The 19,042-nt window shown below is 35.2% G+C and overlaps 1 protein-coding gene across 4 annotated transcripts in view; it reads right to left on the bottom strand.

Moving 5' to 3' along the window:
* The window catches only part of MROH1 (maestro heat like repeat family member 1), a 175,589-nt gene that overhangs the window by 155,539 nt on the left and 1,008 nt on the right, over positions 1 to 19,042 (bottom strand). For all 4 annotated transcript variants that reach the window (XM_074262772.1, XM_074262781.1, XM_074262789.1 and 1 more), the window contains exon 2: positions 10,952 to 11,387. In XM_074262772.1, coding sequence (XP_074118873.1) covers positions 10,952 to 10,973 — 22 coding nt within the window. In that variant the 5' untranslated portion in view covers positions 10,974 to 11,387. The remainder of the gene's footprint in view (positions 1 to 10,951; positions 11,388 to 19,042) is intronic.

Raw genomic sequence — 19,042 nt, 5'->3', positions numbered from 1 at the left:
CATGCAGGTAACTGGCTTGTCTCTTTGGACAGTCAACTAATGGGAGCTGTTTGGTCCCTTTCTGTAGGCTAGGAATGAGTTCCTTTTGGCTTCAGGCAGTTAGCCTTAAATTAAACTGGTTTCATATACCTTTCTGCATACCCTTGGCCAGAGTACAAGGAGACTTCTAGTTTTCTTCCTGAGAATAGAAGAGCTTTCTGATATTTCTCTGAATTACTATTCCATTGACACAATTAAGTGGCACAGTGGACAGAGCTGGATTTGGAATCAGGCAAAACTAAATTCAGATTCTGTTTTGTAAATCATTTGATCTTTTTGACTCATCTGTAAAATGATTAGAGTATTAGCACCAACTTCCCTAGGATTATTAAAAGAATCAAAGGAGTTATTTGCAAACCACTCTGCAAATTTAAAAACACTAACACACATCCTAGCTACTGTTGTTGTTCTTAGGTATCCTTTTAAATCTTCACTAGGATATTTCTTAACAGAAGTCGGTCCTGGCTAGTATCTCTCAAGCCCACATCTTTGCCTGAAGCCTCTAGAGGGATATTTCTTTTAAGAAATGCATGTCAAGTAGCAGGGGAACCAGAAGAGGATAGTAATTCTGATAAACTATGAAGATATTATCTGCTGTGGAATACACTTGTGCAATTCTACCTGTTCTTTTCTCATATTTTCATCAAATCTACCTAAGCCCTCCATATGTGTCTATGTGTAAATATATATATACATATATATACACACGTACATATATATGTACACATATATAAGGTATGTGTGTAAATATGTATATATGCATGTAAAATTTTCACAGAAATTTTGTACAAATGAGAAAGTTAGCAAGTGAACTGGGAATTCTTAATATTTTCTCAGTAACTTTTTTTGGTTAATTTTTGGAATCTACTCTTTCAGATTACCTTAAGAACTGATTCCTAATGTGGCTCTTTTCAACAACAAGGTGATCTAAGCCAATTCCTATAGACTTGTGATGGAGAGAGCCATCTTCATATAGACCTGTGGGGACTGAATGTAGATCACAACAAAGTATTTTCACCATTTTTGTTGTTTGCTTGCTTGTTTTTCTCATTTTTTTTCCTTTTTGATTTGATTTTTCTTGTGCAGCATGATAAATGTATTAATATGTAAAGTAGAATTGCACATGTTTAACATATATTGGGATTACTACTCTTTCTAGAGGAGAAAGAAAATTTTGGAACACAAAGTTTTGCAAGGGTAAATGTTGAAAACAATCTGCATATATTTGAAAATTAAAAGGTATTCATAATTTTTAAAAAAACTAATTCTTAAAAAAAATAATAATTCTCTTAAAACCATAGCATATATCAAGAATTGTGAAATTAGAATCCAAATGTGGTATCTATACTGTGAATAAAAATCTCATCTTGGTTAAGTCATTTAATTTCTTTATGCCTGAATTTCCACATCTGTAAAATGGCTTATAGCATTTACATCCCTGCATTGTTATAAGGATCAAATAAGCGAACATATAAAGCACTTTGCAAATTTTAAAACACTATATAAATTACCATTATAAAATATTCACAGGTCTTTTTCATTGTTTCATTGTCTTTATTTTCATTTCATTCTTAATCATTCTTAGATTCTAGTTTAATTAGTGCAATATATCTTACAAATAATATTGTAATAATTTATATCACAATTATCCCTATATACATTGTTCTCTTGGTTCTGCTCTCTTCACTCTCACAAATCTTTCAGTGCTTCTCTTTACAACCTGTATTTGTCACCTTTCTGAAACAATATTCCACTAAATACACATATAACAATATTTTCTTTGTCAACCAGCATCTTCTCCTGTTTCTAGTTTTTCCCTACTACAAAAAGTATTGCTATATAAAGTGCCTTTATCATTTGCCTCCTAGTTGTATTTCTACTTAACAATGGAATCACAAGGTCAAAAGGTATGAATAGCTTTAGGGACTTCTTATACAATTCCAAATGATTTCCAGACCAATTCCGGCAGTCACAATATATCAACATGCTAGACTTCCCATATCTCCTCCATCATTGAATGTTGTTTTGCTTTTGTTGTTGCTTTATCAATAGCCTTGGAACAACCTGATGGGTATGACACAAACCCCAAAAATTGTTCTAACCTGTATTTTTCTGATTAATGATTTAGAACAATTCATTTGTGATTCCGTGTCTTGGGGGGAGGGGGAGAAGGGGACAACTTCATTCTAAATCAATACTATCTCTCTATCACATTTCTTTCCTTATGTAGAAGATCAAGGGTTTTCTAGCTGAGGTAGTTTTCAAGGCTCTTTTCTTTCCCTGACTATGGTAATCAATGTACATCATTAAAACTTGCATAAAAGCAATCTTGTTATATTTATTCTCTAATCCATTTCCCACTTATTAGGATAAACACCTTAGAAATCAAATTGTATCAGGTTGTATAATGATCAACTGTGAATGATCTCAGCAATAGTGATCTCAAACAATTCCAAAAGATTCATAATTAAAAGTACTATCCACCTCCAGAAAAAGAAGTGATGGAATCAGAATGAAGCATAATTTTTTAAGCTTATTTTTCTTGCTGGATTTTTGGCCTGTGTGTTCATTCACAATATGACTAATATGAAAAAGTTTTCCATGATTACATTTAATGTATAAAATTACATATAATTTCCATGATCCACATATAACCTATCAAAGTGTTTGCCTTCTCATTGAGGGAAGTAGGAAGAGAGGGAGAGGATGTAGAACACAAAATTTTAAAGAGTGAATATTATTTTTTTTTACATGGAACTGGAAAAATATACTCAAATTAATTAATACAAAAAAATAACATTGATTTCAGAGGTGTCAAACAAACAGCTGAGAGTAGCAATTGACCTTGAAACCTTCAAGTCCCTCTAGAACCAGATTAAACTATGTTGGGAAATATTTTAAAAATAAATAAAAATATAATAGAACATAAAAAAGGAACCAGACTGTAATTTCCTTAATTATATAGTCTTCTCATTTTTATTCTGTTTTCATTTGGTATTGACTGTGACCTGCTTTAATAAATTGATAGTCCAACTATTGCTGGTTGAGAACACATTAATAATAAGTCATTTCTTGTCAAAAGCAATCTCATTTTTATGTTATTTGACATTTATCAGTGCCTCCAAACTTTTTTTCTTCAATAGTATTTTATTTTTCCAAATACATGTAAAGATAATTGTCAACATTCATTAATGTAAGACTTTGTATTCCAATTTTTTTCTCTCTTCCTCTCATCTCTCCCCTTCTCAAGACAGCAATTTGACATAGGTGAAATATGTACAATCCTTTTAAACACACATATATTTGTCATGCCTGTACAAGAAAAATCAAACAAAAAAGGAAAAAATCCACAACAAAAGAAAAAAACCCACAACAAAAAAAGGCTAAAATATTATGCTTCAATCTACATTCAGTCTCCCATAGTTGTTTTTCTGAATGCAAATGGCTTTCTCCATCACAAGTCTTAGAATTGGCCTGAATCACCTCATTGTTGAAAAGTCCATCAAGTTGATTACAAAATCTTATTGCAATTTACAATGTTCTCTTGATTGTATACTCATTTCAATTCATGTAAGTCTCTCCAGACCTCTCTGAAATCATCCTATGGATCATTCCTTATAGAACAGTATTTCATCACATTCATATACCCTAAGTTATTCAAACCATTCTCCAACTGATGAGCACCTATTCAGTTTCCAGTTTCTAGCCACTACAAAAGTGGTGCTACAAACATTTTTTTGCACATATAGATTCTTTTCCCTTTTTTTATGCTCTCTTTGGGATATAGACCCAGTAGAGACACTGCTAAGATCAAAGGTTATGCACAGTTTGCTATCCCTTTGGGCATAGTTCCAAATGACTCTCCAGAATGGTTTGATCAATTCACAACTCCACCAACAATGCATGAGTGTTCCAGTTTTCCTACATTCCTTCCAATAAGTACTATTATCTTTTCCTCTCATCTTAGTCAATCTGAGAGGTGTGAAAAGTGTTAGCTCAGAGTTGTCTCAATTTATCAATAGTGATTTAGAGCATTTTTTCATATGACTAGAAATGGTTTTAATTTCATCTGAAAAGTGTGTTCATATCTTTTGACCATTTATCAATTGAAGAATGACTTGTATTCTTATAAATTTGGATCAGTTCTCTATATATTTTAGAAATCGTCTATTATTGTTCTGTAAGAAACGACCAGCAGAGACTTACATAAACTGATGCTAAGTGAAATGTGCAGAACCAGGAGATCATTATACAAGGCAACAAACAAGATTATTTAATGATCAATTCTGATGGATGTGGCTCTTTTCAATAATGACATGATTCAAACCAGTTCCAGTTGTTCAGTGATGAAGCGAATCATCTGCACCCAGAGAGAGGACTATGGGAACTGAGTATGGACCATTAACATAGCATTTTCACTCTTTTTGTTGTTGTTTGATTGAATTTTATTTTTCTTCTCAGTTTTTTTTCACCTTCTTGATCTGATTTTTCTTGTGCAGCAAGATTAACTGTATAACTATGTATACGTATATTGGATTTACCATATATTTTAACATATTTAACATGTATTGGAAACCTTTCATCTAGGGGAGGAGAGGAAAATTTGGAACCGAAGGTTTTGCAAGGGTCAATGTTGAAAAATTATCCATGCATATGTTTTGTAAATAAAAAGCTTTAATAAAAAAGAAAGAAAAGAAATTGCTTTCCAACTTCTTGAATAAAAAAATTCATGATATGTAGGTTTGAGACTTTGTGTAGTTTACAATTTAGATTATACAGTACAAAATCTTTCTTTATAATTTTTAACACTGTTTTCCAACATACTGTTCACTGTCCTCTTTATATCTACTGAAGTCACCAAGCAGTAAGTTATGTACTCACTAATTTAAAGGATCTTATACAATTCAGAGAATTTTTCTAACTGCCTCATTCTCTATGGCAAAGGTAGGTAAATTTAAAACAAAACAGATGCTAGTACACAAGCTGCAATGATCTACACAGTGGTCATTTTTACAAATATTTGACAAGGTAGTCAAGCATTTCAGAAAATGATACTCTGTGTTGCCTTTGGACTTGTCATAAAGGCAATGTCACTAACTCCTTTAAATGATTCTCTAAGAAGAGCATATAATCTATACTTCCATTTAGCTTCAATTCCTTTCAATTTTCTGGTTTCACTTAGATTGAGAATGTTAAAATTAATGATTTAGTAACTGCAATAGTATATCCACATCCCAGTCACTAAACATGTAAGTTAATATTTATAGTCTAAATTGTGATGATGTCTCATTTCTGCTATCCCGACACCATTAATGCAGGTATAAAAGAGAACTACATTGACAAATATGGAAATATGTTCAGAAGAATTGCATATGTTTAACTTATATTGTTGCTTGCTATCTATGGGAGGGGGTAGAGAGAAGGAAGAAAAATCTGATTTTGCAAAGATGAATGGTGAAAACTATCTTTGCATGTATTGGTTAAAAATAAAAGCCATTAAAATTTTAAGAAAAATTGCATGAGAGTTATTATGCAAAATGATACTTAAGAAGTAGAGAAAAAATTTAAGAGGATTTTTTTAAAATTCTGGGAGATTCAGGCAGAAAAACTTGACAAGCTGAGAAGGAAATGAATCGATATTTTAGTGGGGAAAAAATCAGAGAGAAACCAATGAATGCCAGCAGTGATTAAAAAAAAAAAAGAAGAAGAAGCTAAAATTCTACCTAAGAGTAGAAAATGGCTACAGAAAAACAAGATACAGAAACAGTACATCATAAAATTAAACTGGAGAATTTCCAGATACCCTACAATCCCAACGGCATAACTCAAATAATACTCTGGCTCCAAAGAAAAAGTGGCATCGCAAAGGTAGTTCATGCACAACTGCCAATCCTCTCCTTCATGTCCAAGTTTAGAGTGACTCTAGAAGTAAATTGGCCTTCTTTTTTTTCTTTCCATTCTAAAATTTCTATGTAAATTTCCAAATCATTAATGGAAAAATGACTTCTTCTCAAAAAGAACATAAACTCTTACAATGTTACAACTGGAAGGTACTTCAGAAGGTATTTAGCCAAACCTTCTACCCAAGGTAGAAACCAAACTGGATCAATTTGTCTCCCCTTTAACATCTAATAACTGATGGCAAAAAAAAAAAAAAAAAAAAAAAAATTGCCTTAAAAAAAAAAAAAAAAAGGATAAAATGGTAAATACAGGAATATTAAAAGCCCATCTAAAGAGGGTATGAAAGGACTTGTCTATACACTCACTTCAAAAAGCTCTCCTTCCTAATTACAGAGAGACCATGGGTATAATGGCAACAGGATTGGCCTTAGACTCAGGAAAGCTTCAGTCCTGCTGGGGGACAAATACTGGTTGTGTAATCCACAAGTCATTTATTGTCTTAATTCCTTAGACTCTAAGTTACAGTGCAAAGGACAACCTACAGTAGTGGAGTGCATTTACTCAATGGGAATTCCCTATACCACAATAAAAACAGGTCTTGGTTGCCAGGTTAGTTTATCCAATGTTGTTTTCACCACCTATGGTAAACCCAGCAGGGCAAGATGATAGTTTACACCTATTCCGTTTATACCATGCAGCCGTGCTTGAGAATACAACAGGAACTTGGAATCTGCCATCTCAAAAGCATTTAGATCCTCTGAGAATCTCTCACATCATTTTGGAGGCAATCTCCTAGGAACTGCTGAAAGAGTCAGAAAACACACAAGGCCAACAAGAAAGTGATTCAAGGAACTTCAGCTAAAGGTTGCTATAATTAATTGTTAAAGATTTTCAGCTTGAGTAGTGCATTCTTCAGTGATAACCACGGCTAGGAACATAACATTAAACTCTGAACCAAATTAAGGGAAAAAATGATTATTGTTCCAACTTACATATATAACCTCCTATAGGCAAAATGTTTTCTAAGTAAATTCACTCTCAAAATGATCTAGGACTCCCAAAGACAAACATGAAAATAATCTGATACTGGAGGGCAGGCAAAGACAGATTTTCAAGCCCTAGAACCAGCTTTCTGAGTATATTAATATCATATTTTAAATCCCTAAAATAGTGGGGGCCCAATGATCAAACTCTTTCTCATTACCTTACCCTAGACTCTTGAATCATTTTCTTGTTTCATTCTTATGTTATTCCCACTGTACAATAAGAAAGCTGGCAATCCAAGAGGCCCAGATAGTGTTGGAGATAGGATATGAAGTCCAATCCCTAGGCTCCGAGTTCTACCCACTTACCACTACATCACCTTGCTTTTCAACCAATTTTCTTAGCCAGCTCTTCCCACTCAATCCATCTTGCACATGATGTCTAATTTATTCAAAAACCTCTCATTGTTCCCCAGTTACTAGTGAATAAAAACGTCAAACTCCTAAACCCAATATTCAAGGACATCTAAAATGTGGTTTCAACTTTCTTTTTCTACCTTATGCTGCCTCAGATTTTTTGCTTCCTGTGTAACAGGGAAGGTTTCATGGAAGAGATGTATAGAAATTCAAAAGGCAAAGAAAGATATTTCACAAATGGGAAAACAGACTAAACAAAATCATGGAAGCAAAAGAAGAAAGCTTATTCAAGGGAAATTAGTCTAGTGGGGCTAGAGTATAAGTGTGTAGAAGGGAATAATTTTAGATGCATCAGGAAATGTAAACTGGTAGCAATTTGTGGAGGATTTTTAATTTCAGGTCAAGAAGTTTAAACTTTATTGAGGGCCACTCAAGATTTTTAAACAGATGTCTTTAATCATAGCAGCCATAAGTGAAAACTCTTGTTACAAGAGAATTTGTCATATTCTACCATAATTTTTGGGTATATGTCCTACTATATTATAAAGTCTCCAAGGAACCAAAAATAAAAATTAGGTTTTTTTATAAATAAAGAGGAAAATAAGTGTGATCAGGCAGTATAGAGTAAAAAGTAACATTACTACCTCCATTCCCCCTGCCTCAAAAAAACAACAACAACAACAACAACAAAAAAAAAAAAAAAAAAAAAAAAAAAAAAAAAACTCAAGAGAACATGCCTTAGAAAACCTTTTATCTCACACAATACTTCCTATGGAATGTCATACTTAGTAAACACTTGTTGGAGGAATAAATGAACTAACTTCAGGTCCCTTCCAAGTCATTCTTTCAATGGGTGCAAAGCACTATGCCAAGAAAGACAAAAAAATTTACATAAGACCTAGTCTTTTATCTTCATGGAATGTACAGTATAATGGAGGGATAACTAATACATGTTATACACACTTACTAGAAAAATAGTAACCCAACTAGAAATGGGGCCAGGGCAATTGATATATGCTTAAAAAGCTGGGTTGGAATATAATATGGAGGGAAGGTGGGAAAGGGAAATTGGAGGGGAAGATACTGTGGGCCTAAAGAAATAGTATGAGAAAGGACTTACTGACAGAAAAATGTAAGGCATGTGCAAGAAGCTAAGAACAGTAAAGGTGGTTCATAATACAGAAGGCAGTAACGTAAGAAAGCTGAAAAGGCTGGTAAGCACCAAATTATGAAAGCTGTGAATGCCAGGATGGGAAAATAAATTTTAATCTGAAGGCAGTACAGTTCAATTTGTAGTAAGTTGCATTTAAGATATTCCTGAGACACAGGTGGGCTTATCCTCTGGTATCCAAAATGTTTGAGAAGATTCTCTACAAATGCATGGCTTAGCACACCACTAGGGATCAAATGGTCTTCGTAAAAATGAAAATAACACTTTATACATGGCCACTAGGGGCCAATGTCACCACTGAATGTGGAAGAGACTATGTGTCAATACTTAATTAAAGCAAGAATGATGACTCATAAAATTTCAAGACAAACCAACAAGGAAAAAAAAAAAAAAAAAATCAAACTGTCAGTACTGATTGGCTTTATATAAATTTGCACTTCACAAACCTGATTTTATATAAAGAATTCTGAAAGAAATCCACATTCCAAAAACCATCTATGTTAACTTAACTGTAGAGTACTTTGGTGCTCCATGAACTCTCCACAATTCAACCCTCTCCTTAAAAAGAACCTCCAAATGAAAGCAGAAGAATAGCCTCACACACATTGCAAATTCAAGGGCTTGGCTTGAGACTTCTGGTGCTGAAAGACGACCTTTGCCCCATTCTGTCTACCCATCCACATGTCTAGCCCCTCATGTGCCCGTATTCTGTCTTGTCCACACTCTGATAGTCCCCAAATTATATCCCAATCTCTCCTGTCTTTGCCTCCTTTCAGTTCTGGCCAGATCCTCACATGACTAGCTTTTGCTCTTGCTCCTGCTACTAACTCCCTCTTGTGATTCAATTCTGAATCTAGTTCTGTTCCCTTTTCTATTCAATTCTGGACCTAATCCAATTTCTGTGTTGTGAGAAAACTTTATTCACCTATGAGAATTGTGAGGAAACTTCATTGTGTTGGCTGAACCCAACAAGTCCTGTGTGGCTGGGAAGCTGGACTATCTCCACCTGAGAGCCTTTGGGGTATCCGATGTGTTCAGGAGGACCAGCATTTCTGGGGTGAGGGCTCGCCAAGCCCTTTTCAGGGCTCGTCCATTTGTAGTGTCTACCTGTCACCCAATTCTTCCCTGCGGCTTCAAGTGTGATATCCCTAATAAACCATCCAAGCAAACAAGCTAAACCTAGTTGAGGGTAACTGACAGGCCACAAACCTTTTGGTTGGGATGTCTGCCCAAAGAATGTGATGAGTTCCCCCAGTGGAATGGGCAGAGGAGAACAAGAGCCACCAAGGCAGCTGAAGCAGGCACCAGGGAGCCCTTCAGAGTTTGGTCAAATAACTAAGACACTAAGTTCATTCACTGCGTCCCAGGCCATCCCCAGTCATCTTGACTTTTTTCCTGCCATTGGAATTCAATGACTCAGGAAAAGAATGTGAAGCTGAAGACTTTGTGTAACCCTGTCTCACTTAAATGCAATTCACGTACTCTATGATATTATTAGTTCTCTTCAAAAACAAATGGCAGCAATCTTTAATAAAGGACCTAGCATATGCTGACAAAAATCTAGTTAGAATGGAATGTAAGCAAATGAAGTTTTCTCATAGTTTTACACCTCTAGCAATTCATATATCTTACTGAAAACGGACCTCATACTGGTCCATCAGTTACTGGTTCCTCTGATTGAAAAAAGAAACAGAAAGTAGTTTAGAAAGGGTGTAGGACTATCAATTCTTGGCTACTACACATCCAATCATATCATAAATAATATGCAATAATAACTCGGGTTACCTATTTTCCACAGAAAGGCAGGGTTGGGAGTTCAGTGCTGACAGGTATTTATTAATCAGCTCTTTCTTCATTCAAAGTCTCCTGGAGTGTGAGTGTGCCTGTTCCCAAGATTTCTTCCTCAACAAGAAAAATCCATCATTTAATATCTCAGAAAGAAGAAAAACAGGACTTCTCACTCTCTGGAGAATAATATAGAAGAATGTCACAGAAGTTCTCATCTTATTCTAAAATGAGGCTGTGCAAACAATATGAAAGGTTGGGAGTGTGGGGCCAAGACAACACAGACAGACTAAGGGGTTGCTTTTTACCCCATCTACATAAAGCTGTATCAACTCTGAATAGTATATTCTCTGAAAACAAAAAGCACATTTACTCTGAACCAAGGGCCTAGTCCAATACCTACCCCACAGGGCAGGGCACATGGGGGGGAAGGGAACGAGGAATAAGTCTGGAAAACAGTCACTGACTGATTTAAAGCTTGGTTTAAAAAAAAAGGAGAGCACTAGGAGAGTCAGTTATAGTCTTAAAACTGTCACTCTGAAGCCTTGCACTTAACCTCTAAGATTAACCTCTCCAAGATCCTCAAGTTCTCCATTCTGTGATGTTTAGGTAGGCACACATGAGTGAGCTCAGGCATGAGCACAGTAACACTTACTTTTCACATTTGATTCTTCCATTTTCGTGGTCTGAGGTTTCTCCAAAACAAAAATGGGTTTCTTGGGAACACAAGAAAGAATTAGATTTTAATTCCTAAATGTCCACATCATAGCTTGGCCTTCAAAAAGTGGTTTTCTTTGTACTACAAAAACAAGTGGAAAAAAAATTTACGGTGAAATTTCTATATTGAATTTAACCATGAAAGAGAAGATTATAAGCCATCCACTAAGAATAAATGAACGTCTCTGATTTCCCAGCCGTTAACAATCCACATTTGCTTAATATCTTCTGTTTCTGAACTTCTGATAGTTTCTGTTGGCAAATGATAAATAAGCTATTCCATCATCACTTCAAAGTAGGTTTCTTTGTAGACTTCTCCAGGGGTTAACATGTTTGATATATCATTCTCTAGAGCATCTTTCCTGCTTTAAGGCCTGCAAAGAAAAAATTAGCAGATTAAACATTTTATATTCTTACTGTTGTTTATTCTTCTGAATAAAGTATAAAATCCTTCCTCTGTTGGTTCAGAAAACAAGAATATGTAGTTGCATAAAGAATAAAATCCTCTCAAACAGAAATTACTCCTTTCTACTCTAATACCTGATTTTTCTCCCTTCTCCCATTTGTAATATACTTTATTTAACTTAAAAAAAGAGTTCCAAATTCTCTTCCTTCCTCCCATCCCTCCCCAACCCATGGCAAATGAAAACAATATATCAATTATACATTTGAAGTCAAACAAAAATATATTTCCTTATTAACCATGTAACTGATTATTCTCATAAAAGTTTTTATTTGAACAAGGCTTAAAGATATTTATTCTCCCCAAGTTTTAGAAATGCCATTTAACTAATACCTCAAATATAAATTTTTTTTTAAAATACCAAGTTCAAGCATTCTAGACATCAAGATTTACATTCTAGAGAGCATTATCTTCAAAATTAACCCAAAGAGTAAACATTACCTAACATAAATGACTCGTGAATTTGTACTTTTTTGTAATCAGCATGGCTTTCTTTAAACTACTGCAAAGAAGGCTTGAGGTACAGGTCTCTTGCAAACAGTCCACCTGACTTCTTCCTCCACACTGGGTATGGTTTTTTTTTTCCCTTTCCTAACCACTAAATCTTCTCTATGATACCCTCTCATTTTAATGGATCCTCCTGCCCACAATTACTCCTAGCATTTCGTTCTGTGTTAATATGTTAACATTTGTTGATCTGCTAGTCTGATTTTATTTGGTAAAAGGGATGGAATGGGGTGAAGGCATGGTATTTAAATAAAATACCACATTATGTTACCTCTGGTAAGATCTTAGGGTTATCACTAAGAACTAAGTCAGTGGCTCAGGAAGGGAAAATGTGAAGATGACTTTTTCAACAAGATCCCCAGAATTGGAAGTTTCTGGTGCAGTGACTCAGAGTTCTCCTGAGTCTCCAAATCATAATATCTAAATTCAAAGCCAGCTTCATATGTTTACTAGCTATATTCCCATGAGCATCATTTAATCTCTGACTCAATTTCTTCATCTGGGAAACGGCGATAACACTACCACCTGTTTCCCAGGGTTGATCAAATGAGATCATTGTAAAGTGCTTAGGCAAAGTGCCTGGCACATAGTAAGCACTCTGTTACCTATTATCATTAACTTACAACTTGTCCTTAACTTCCTCCCCAAGAAGACCAGTTACTAAAGCAAAGAATTGGAACTATTTTTACTTGTTTATACAAAAGTCTTGAGCTGCCCTTCAGAAATATATTTATTCAATTCCCCAGCTACTTTTAAGATTTAAGTTTACAGAAAGGCACCAACATGTATTGAAAATTAGCCCATGGGAATTTGGAATGACACTGGATTATAAAAGTCTTGCCTGGTTTCCCAAGGCAAGTACTAGACAGAAGGCAGTGAATATTGTAGCTCTTCACTTGGCTCTCTGAGATATCTCCATTGGGAGAACAATGGTGAGGTAGGGTGTCAAGGGAGAGAACTGGTTAACTTTAATCCTGAAGTAATTTCCTGGGCTTTAGCTATGTAAATAAAAGATCATTACACCAAAAACTAATTCAGATTATCCTGGAAGGAAGAAAAGAACTATGGCAGTGGCAGTAAAAACTGTAATGAATTTTAAATTTCAAAATAGTGCTTTACAAAGCATCTTATGAAATATTTATTAAATATCTGTTATATGCTAGGGAAGGGGGATAATTTTTTTTTAACCCTACATCAAGGAGTTTACACTCTATCAAGAGAAACTACACACACATACACACACACACAGAGAATATATTCAGGACAAAGACAGAGTAGTAGTTAGGAAAGGAGACCATGGGAAAGAGATCAAGAAAAACTGACATAGAAGGTAGTATTAAAAACAATTCCTGCTCTCAAAAAGCTCAGTTTAACAGGGAAGACAACATGGAAACAACTACATACAAACAAGCTAAATAAAGAATAAACTGGAGCTAATCAAAAGCGGGAAGGCACTAGTGTTAGAAAATGCTTTTTTTTTCCCCTTGATCTTTTTTCCTGATTTGCAGATTTTGTTATTTAGTATTTTATTTTTTCCCAATTAAATGCAAAAACAATTTTAAAACTTTGAGTTCCAAATTCTTTCCCTCCCCCTCCCCCAAGAAGATAAGCAGTTCAATATAGGTTATACATTCATGTGTAGCCACATAAAACATTTCTCTATTAGTCATGTTGTGAAAGAAAACGTAGACCAAAATATATATATATATATGTATATATATAGGTATGTATGTATATGTATATGCTTTAATCTGTATTTAGAGACCATTAGTTCTTTCTCTGGGGATGGTTTATTTCTGTTACTATTAATTTAGTTTTAATAGTGTGTTTGTGGGTGTAAATACACATATATATGTATGTATATGTACATGTATTCTTATCAGATTCTTCACTCCACATCTCTTCATATATTTCCTTATATTTGTATTATTCACATTTTTAGCATCTTACATTTCAGTAATATTCCATCATATTAACATCAATCAATAAGGAAGTATTTATTCATCACCTACTATGTTAGGCACAGGGAATACAAAGAGAATGAAAGAATTCCTACTTTCTCCCAAGGTCTATCATACCTAACTTTTCTAAAACTCTATTCACCTTAAGGTTTCTTGTTTATTTTATAGCTAGATTTATCTAGTAGAAAAGGCTTCTTTCAGGAGGTGAGACATTGGTTGAGATTTGAAAGATGGTAACTGTGTGAATGAAAAGAGGTAACCAGATGCTGATGGTACAAAGAGCAAGATGTATCAAGATACATTGAATGACAGAGAAAAGTTAAGGGTAATACATAAGTTACACATTAAAAATTGGTGGTGTCTGACAAAAATAGGAAAGATAGGAAACGGGGATTTGAGGGAAAGGTAAGGAGATGTGGGGGTAACTTATAAGTTCAGTTTTGGGCAGGATGAGGTCTCTGGGACTCAATTTTTACATGTCCAATAAACAATTACAGGTGGAAGACCTAAATTCAGGTGAAAGTGTGAGGCTGGATATATAGGTCTGTGAGTCATTCACAAAGAGATGATAATGAAAAGCACTGAAGCTGTCCCACGTGTCACCAAGGAAGTCTAGAGAGAAAGAAAAGAAGCCCAGGAAAGAGCCTTGGAGAACATGGCCAGTTAGGGCGTGTTTAAATCAGCAAAGCAGCCTAAGGTGAACCAAGTCAAGTAAAAAAGTATTTAAGGACCCCTAAATGCCAGATACTGTGCTAAGCAGTAGAGGTAAAGAAAAATGGGAGGCAGGGGGAACTGTCCCTACTTTCAAAGAGCTCACAGTCTAATGGAGGAGTTGCAAACAACTAGGTATAAACAAAATATATACAGAATAAATTGGAGCTAATCTACAAAGAGAAGGCACCAGCATTAAGTGGTACAGAGTGGCACTATAGATGGGATTTGAAAGAAAACAGGGAGATCAGGAGATAAAAAATAAGGTGGAGGATAATTTCAGGCACAAGGAACAGTGAGTAAATATTAATTATGGGGAGAAGTGCCAGCATAATCCAGAGAGATGAAAATATAAGGAGATGGTCAATAGTGTCAAACTGTATAAGTTAGGAAGAATGAAGACCAAAAAAAAAAAAAAAAAAAAAAAAAAAAGCCATTCAGATTGACAATTAAATGGCAGAAACTAGGCATGGACTCACATTTAACACCACATACTAAGATAAGATCAAATTGGGTCCAAGATTTAGGCATAAAGAACGAAATCATAAATAAATTGGAGGAACATGGGATGGTTTACCTCTCAGACTTGTGGAGGAGGAAGGAGTTTGTGTCCAAGGGAGAACTAGAGACCATTATTGATCACAAAATAGAAAATTTTGATTACATCAAATTAAAAAGTTTCTGCACAAACAAAACTAATGCAAACAAGATTAGAAGGGAAGTAACAAATTGGGAAAACATTTTTACAGTTAAAGGTTCTGATAAAGGCCCCATCTCCAAAATATACAGAGAATTGACTTTAATTTATAAGAAATCAAGCCATTCTCCAATTGATAAATGGTCAAAGGATATGAACAGACAATTTTCAGATGATGAAATTAAAACTATTTCCACTCATATGAAAGTGTTCCAAATCACTATTGATCAGAGAGATGCAAATTAAGACAACTCTGAGATATCATTACACACCTGTCAGATTGGCTAAGATGACAGGAATAAATAACGATGAATATTGGAGGGGCTGTGGGAAAACTGGGACACTGATGCATTGTTGGTGGAGTTGTGAAAGAATCCAACCATTCTGGAGAGCAATCTGGAATTATGCCCAAAAAGTTATCAAACTGTGCATACCCTTTGATCCAGCAGTACTGCTATTGGGCTTATATCCCAAGGAAATACTAAAGAAGGGAAAGGGACCTGTATGTGCCAAAATGTTTGTGGCAGCCCTTTTCATAGTGGCTAGAAACTGGAAAATGAATGGATGTCCATCAATGGGAGAATGGTTGGGTAAATTATGGTATATGAATGTTATGGAATATTATTGTTCTGTAAGAAATGACCAACAGGAGGAATACAGAGAGGCTTGGAGAGACTTATATCAACTGATGCTGAGTGAAACAAGCTGAACTAGGGGATCATTATACACTTCAACAATGATACTGTATGAGGATGTATTCTGATGGAAGTGGATATCTTCAACATAGAGAAGAGCTAATCCAATTCCAATTGATCAGTAATGGACAGAATCAGCTACATCCATAAAAGGAACACTGGGAAATGAGTGTAAACTGTGAGCATTGTTTTTTTTTTTTTGTTTGTTTGTTTGTTTTATTTTGTTTTTCTTCCCAGATTATTTTTACCTTCCGAATACAATCCTCCCTTTGCAACAACAACAACAAAATTCGGTTCTGCACTTATATATTGTACCTAGGATATACTATAAGATATTTAATATGTATGGGAATGCCTGCCATCTAGGGCAGGGGGTGGAGGGAAGGAGGGGAAAAATTCGGAACAGAAGGGAGCACAAGGGATAATGTAAAAAAAAAAAAAAAAAAAAAAAATTACCTATGCATATTTACTGTCAAAGAAAATGTTGTAATTATAAAAATTAATTAAAAATTAAAAAAAAAAGATTTGACAATTAAGAGATACTGATAACTCAAGAGCAATTTCAGTTAAGTAATAGCATTGGGAGGCTTATTACAAAGAGGAGAAAGTGAAAACAACTCTTTTAAAGGCATTCAGCTGAGAAAAAAAGAGATAAAGGATGATAGCTTGAGGAGACAGTAGTGAGTTTTGGTTTTTAGAAGGGAAAAGATTTAGGGCTGTTTAAAAGTAGCTGGTGTCAGGGGCAGCTAGGTGGCGCAGTGGGGATAGAGCACCAGCCCTGAATTCAGGAGGACCCGAGTTCAAATCTGGTCTCAGACACTTAACACTTCCTAGCTGTGTGACCCTGGGCAAGTCACTTACCCCAGCCTAAAATTTAAAAAAAAAAAAAAAAAAAAAAAAAAAAAGGTAGCTGGTGGCAGAATCCATAGCATAACAGGTCCAGGCTGATTTCAAACCTGGCTTCCTACACTTGCTATGCTAGCCAGCTCTTAGACTTTTCTGTTTATTGAACTGAATTGAAATGTTTGCCTCAGTTTCCTCAAATGAGAAAAACAATACCTACCTGTCAGAATTATTCTAAGAAAAAAAAACTGGATTTTTTTTGTGGTAAAAAGTACTTTTAACACAATGCTTGGCACATAGTAGTCTCTAGATAAATGTTTATTCAATTCCCCTTCCCAGTAGGGAAAGAACTCAGAGAGAAAGCAAGATTGAAGTTCAGAGACAGTGGATGATTAAGGAAGCAATCTGTTGGAAGAAATAGATCAAGGGTCCATACAGGCTGAAGTCAGACTTCCAAAACCCAAAACAACTGAAAAATATTAAAGAAGAGCTAATAAATTCTTAGACAACCTTTCACAACCCACAGTTTCTACTACTAAGATTATATAGACTAAGGAAGTTAATGACAGCAAGAACAAATCCAAGTAAACAAAAATATTCAAAGTAGCTTTTATTTTTATAATAAAATACTGGTCACAAAATATGTCCAAATGTTGGAAATGTCAGAACAAACTAAACATAATGGAATAAACAGGCAATGGAAATTAAGAATTCATAGAAACATGGGAAGACAAATGAAATGATGCAAGAAAAACTTGTTAAACTATACATAATGACACCAATATAATGTCAGCATTGAGAAGCAACTTAACTCTTAACAAACAATATCATATACAGTCAGACAAGAACTCTGTATATTTTTGTTTGACTGTTTTGTAGGGGAATGTTGAGAAATGATTGACAAAGACAAAAGGCATCAACAAAATGTACTTTTTTTTTTTTTTTAATTTCCTCTGGTCAGTGTTAGTAACATACTACCAAAATCAAAGATCACTCACTCCTTTCTATTAATTGGTTTCAGAAAAATTTACCTAGAAGAGGACTTGTTGAGATATTTGTTGGGGAATATCTATTATGTCAAAAAATGCCTCAATAAATTTTTAAAAATTAAAAAGTGCTTTATGTAGTTCCTCACAATAACTCTGTGGGGTAGAGAGTGTATTGTGGTAATGATAAAACAGGGTTAATCACTTAGCTGCTGCAGACTTATGAGTAACAATTAAATAGAAATCTGTTATTTGAAGATGCTGATCAATGCTTATCCTGCAGCCAGAACCATTTCTCTGCTTCATCATTACAGAAATTTTCTTCCATAATAGAGAGATAAAAGCAGGAAAGAAAAATTTTACCACATTACAGACAATAGTAAAAATAAGCAGCCATTGCTTACTTAGGGAAATGAAGTTATGGAGTCTACTTCATACCGGTCTCATGTCATTTCCCAACATGTGCTACAGGAAGCTCAAGTATTGAGCTGGATTATCCCCCAAAGCAAGCACCAGTCCCCTCCGTCTGGCTCAGAGATGAAAGAAATTGCTTCATGCAAAACCAGGCACTGAATGTTCACATGTTGGAGAGGAGCCCAGCACTGTGCAACATACAGCCTCTTTCCCACTTTTTATTGGGGGCAATTCCGATTCTCACTTTTGACCCAGAAGCCACGAATCAGGAAAAGGAGCTCTCTGACAAGCAGAAAGAGCTGCTTACAGCCCTGGCCTAGAATTCCTACACAAGGGTGGGCCAGGAATTTGCACTTAATAAAATGACTGAGCCTTCCACATAAGGGACCTGAGAACACACTGGGAAGGGTTAGAGATTAGGAAAGTGCTTTCCTTTTAAACTGCTCTCTTTTCTGCTTCTTTAGATTAGAACATACTCCTGCATGGATGGAATATTCTCCGAGAATTAACAAGGGACGCTACAGATTTCCAATCAAGGTTCATCTGGGCAATGGGATAACAGCACAGGCAGAGTTATTCTAAACTGACCTGGACTCGAACGTCAATATCTGCTAAATGCATGATCCCAGTTAGGGGCATCCCAAACTTTACCTCACGTGACTCCTGGGGAACTTTCCAGACACAGTCACACTCACACCCGCCCCGCCACGCCTCCTCCTAAGACAAAGTTGCAACATCCCACCTAGACTGGG

The sequence above is a fragment of the Sminthopsis crassicaudata genome, chromosome 1 (assembly GCF_048593235.1).
Source record: "Sminthopsis crassicaudata isolate SCR6 chromosome 1, ASM4859323v1, whole genome shotgun sequence".
Lineage (NCBI taxonomy): Eukaryota > Metazoa > Chordata > Mammalia > Dasyuromorphia > Dasyuridae > Sminthopsis > Sminthopsis crassicaudata.
Note: the sequence above shows the minus strand (reverse complement) of the source record. Positions and strands in the feature narration are given on the sequence as shown.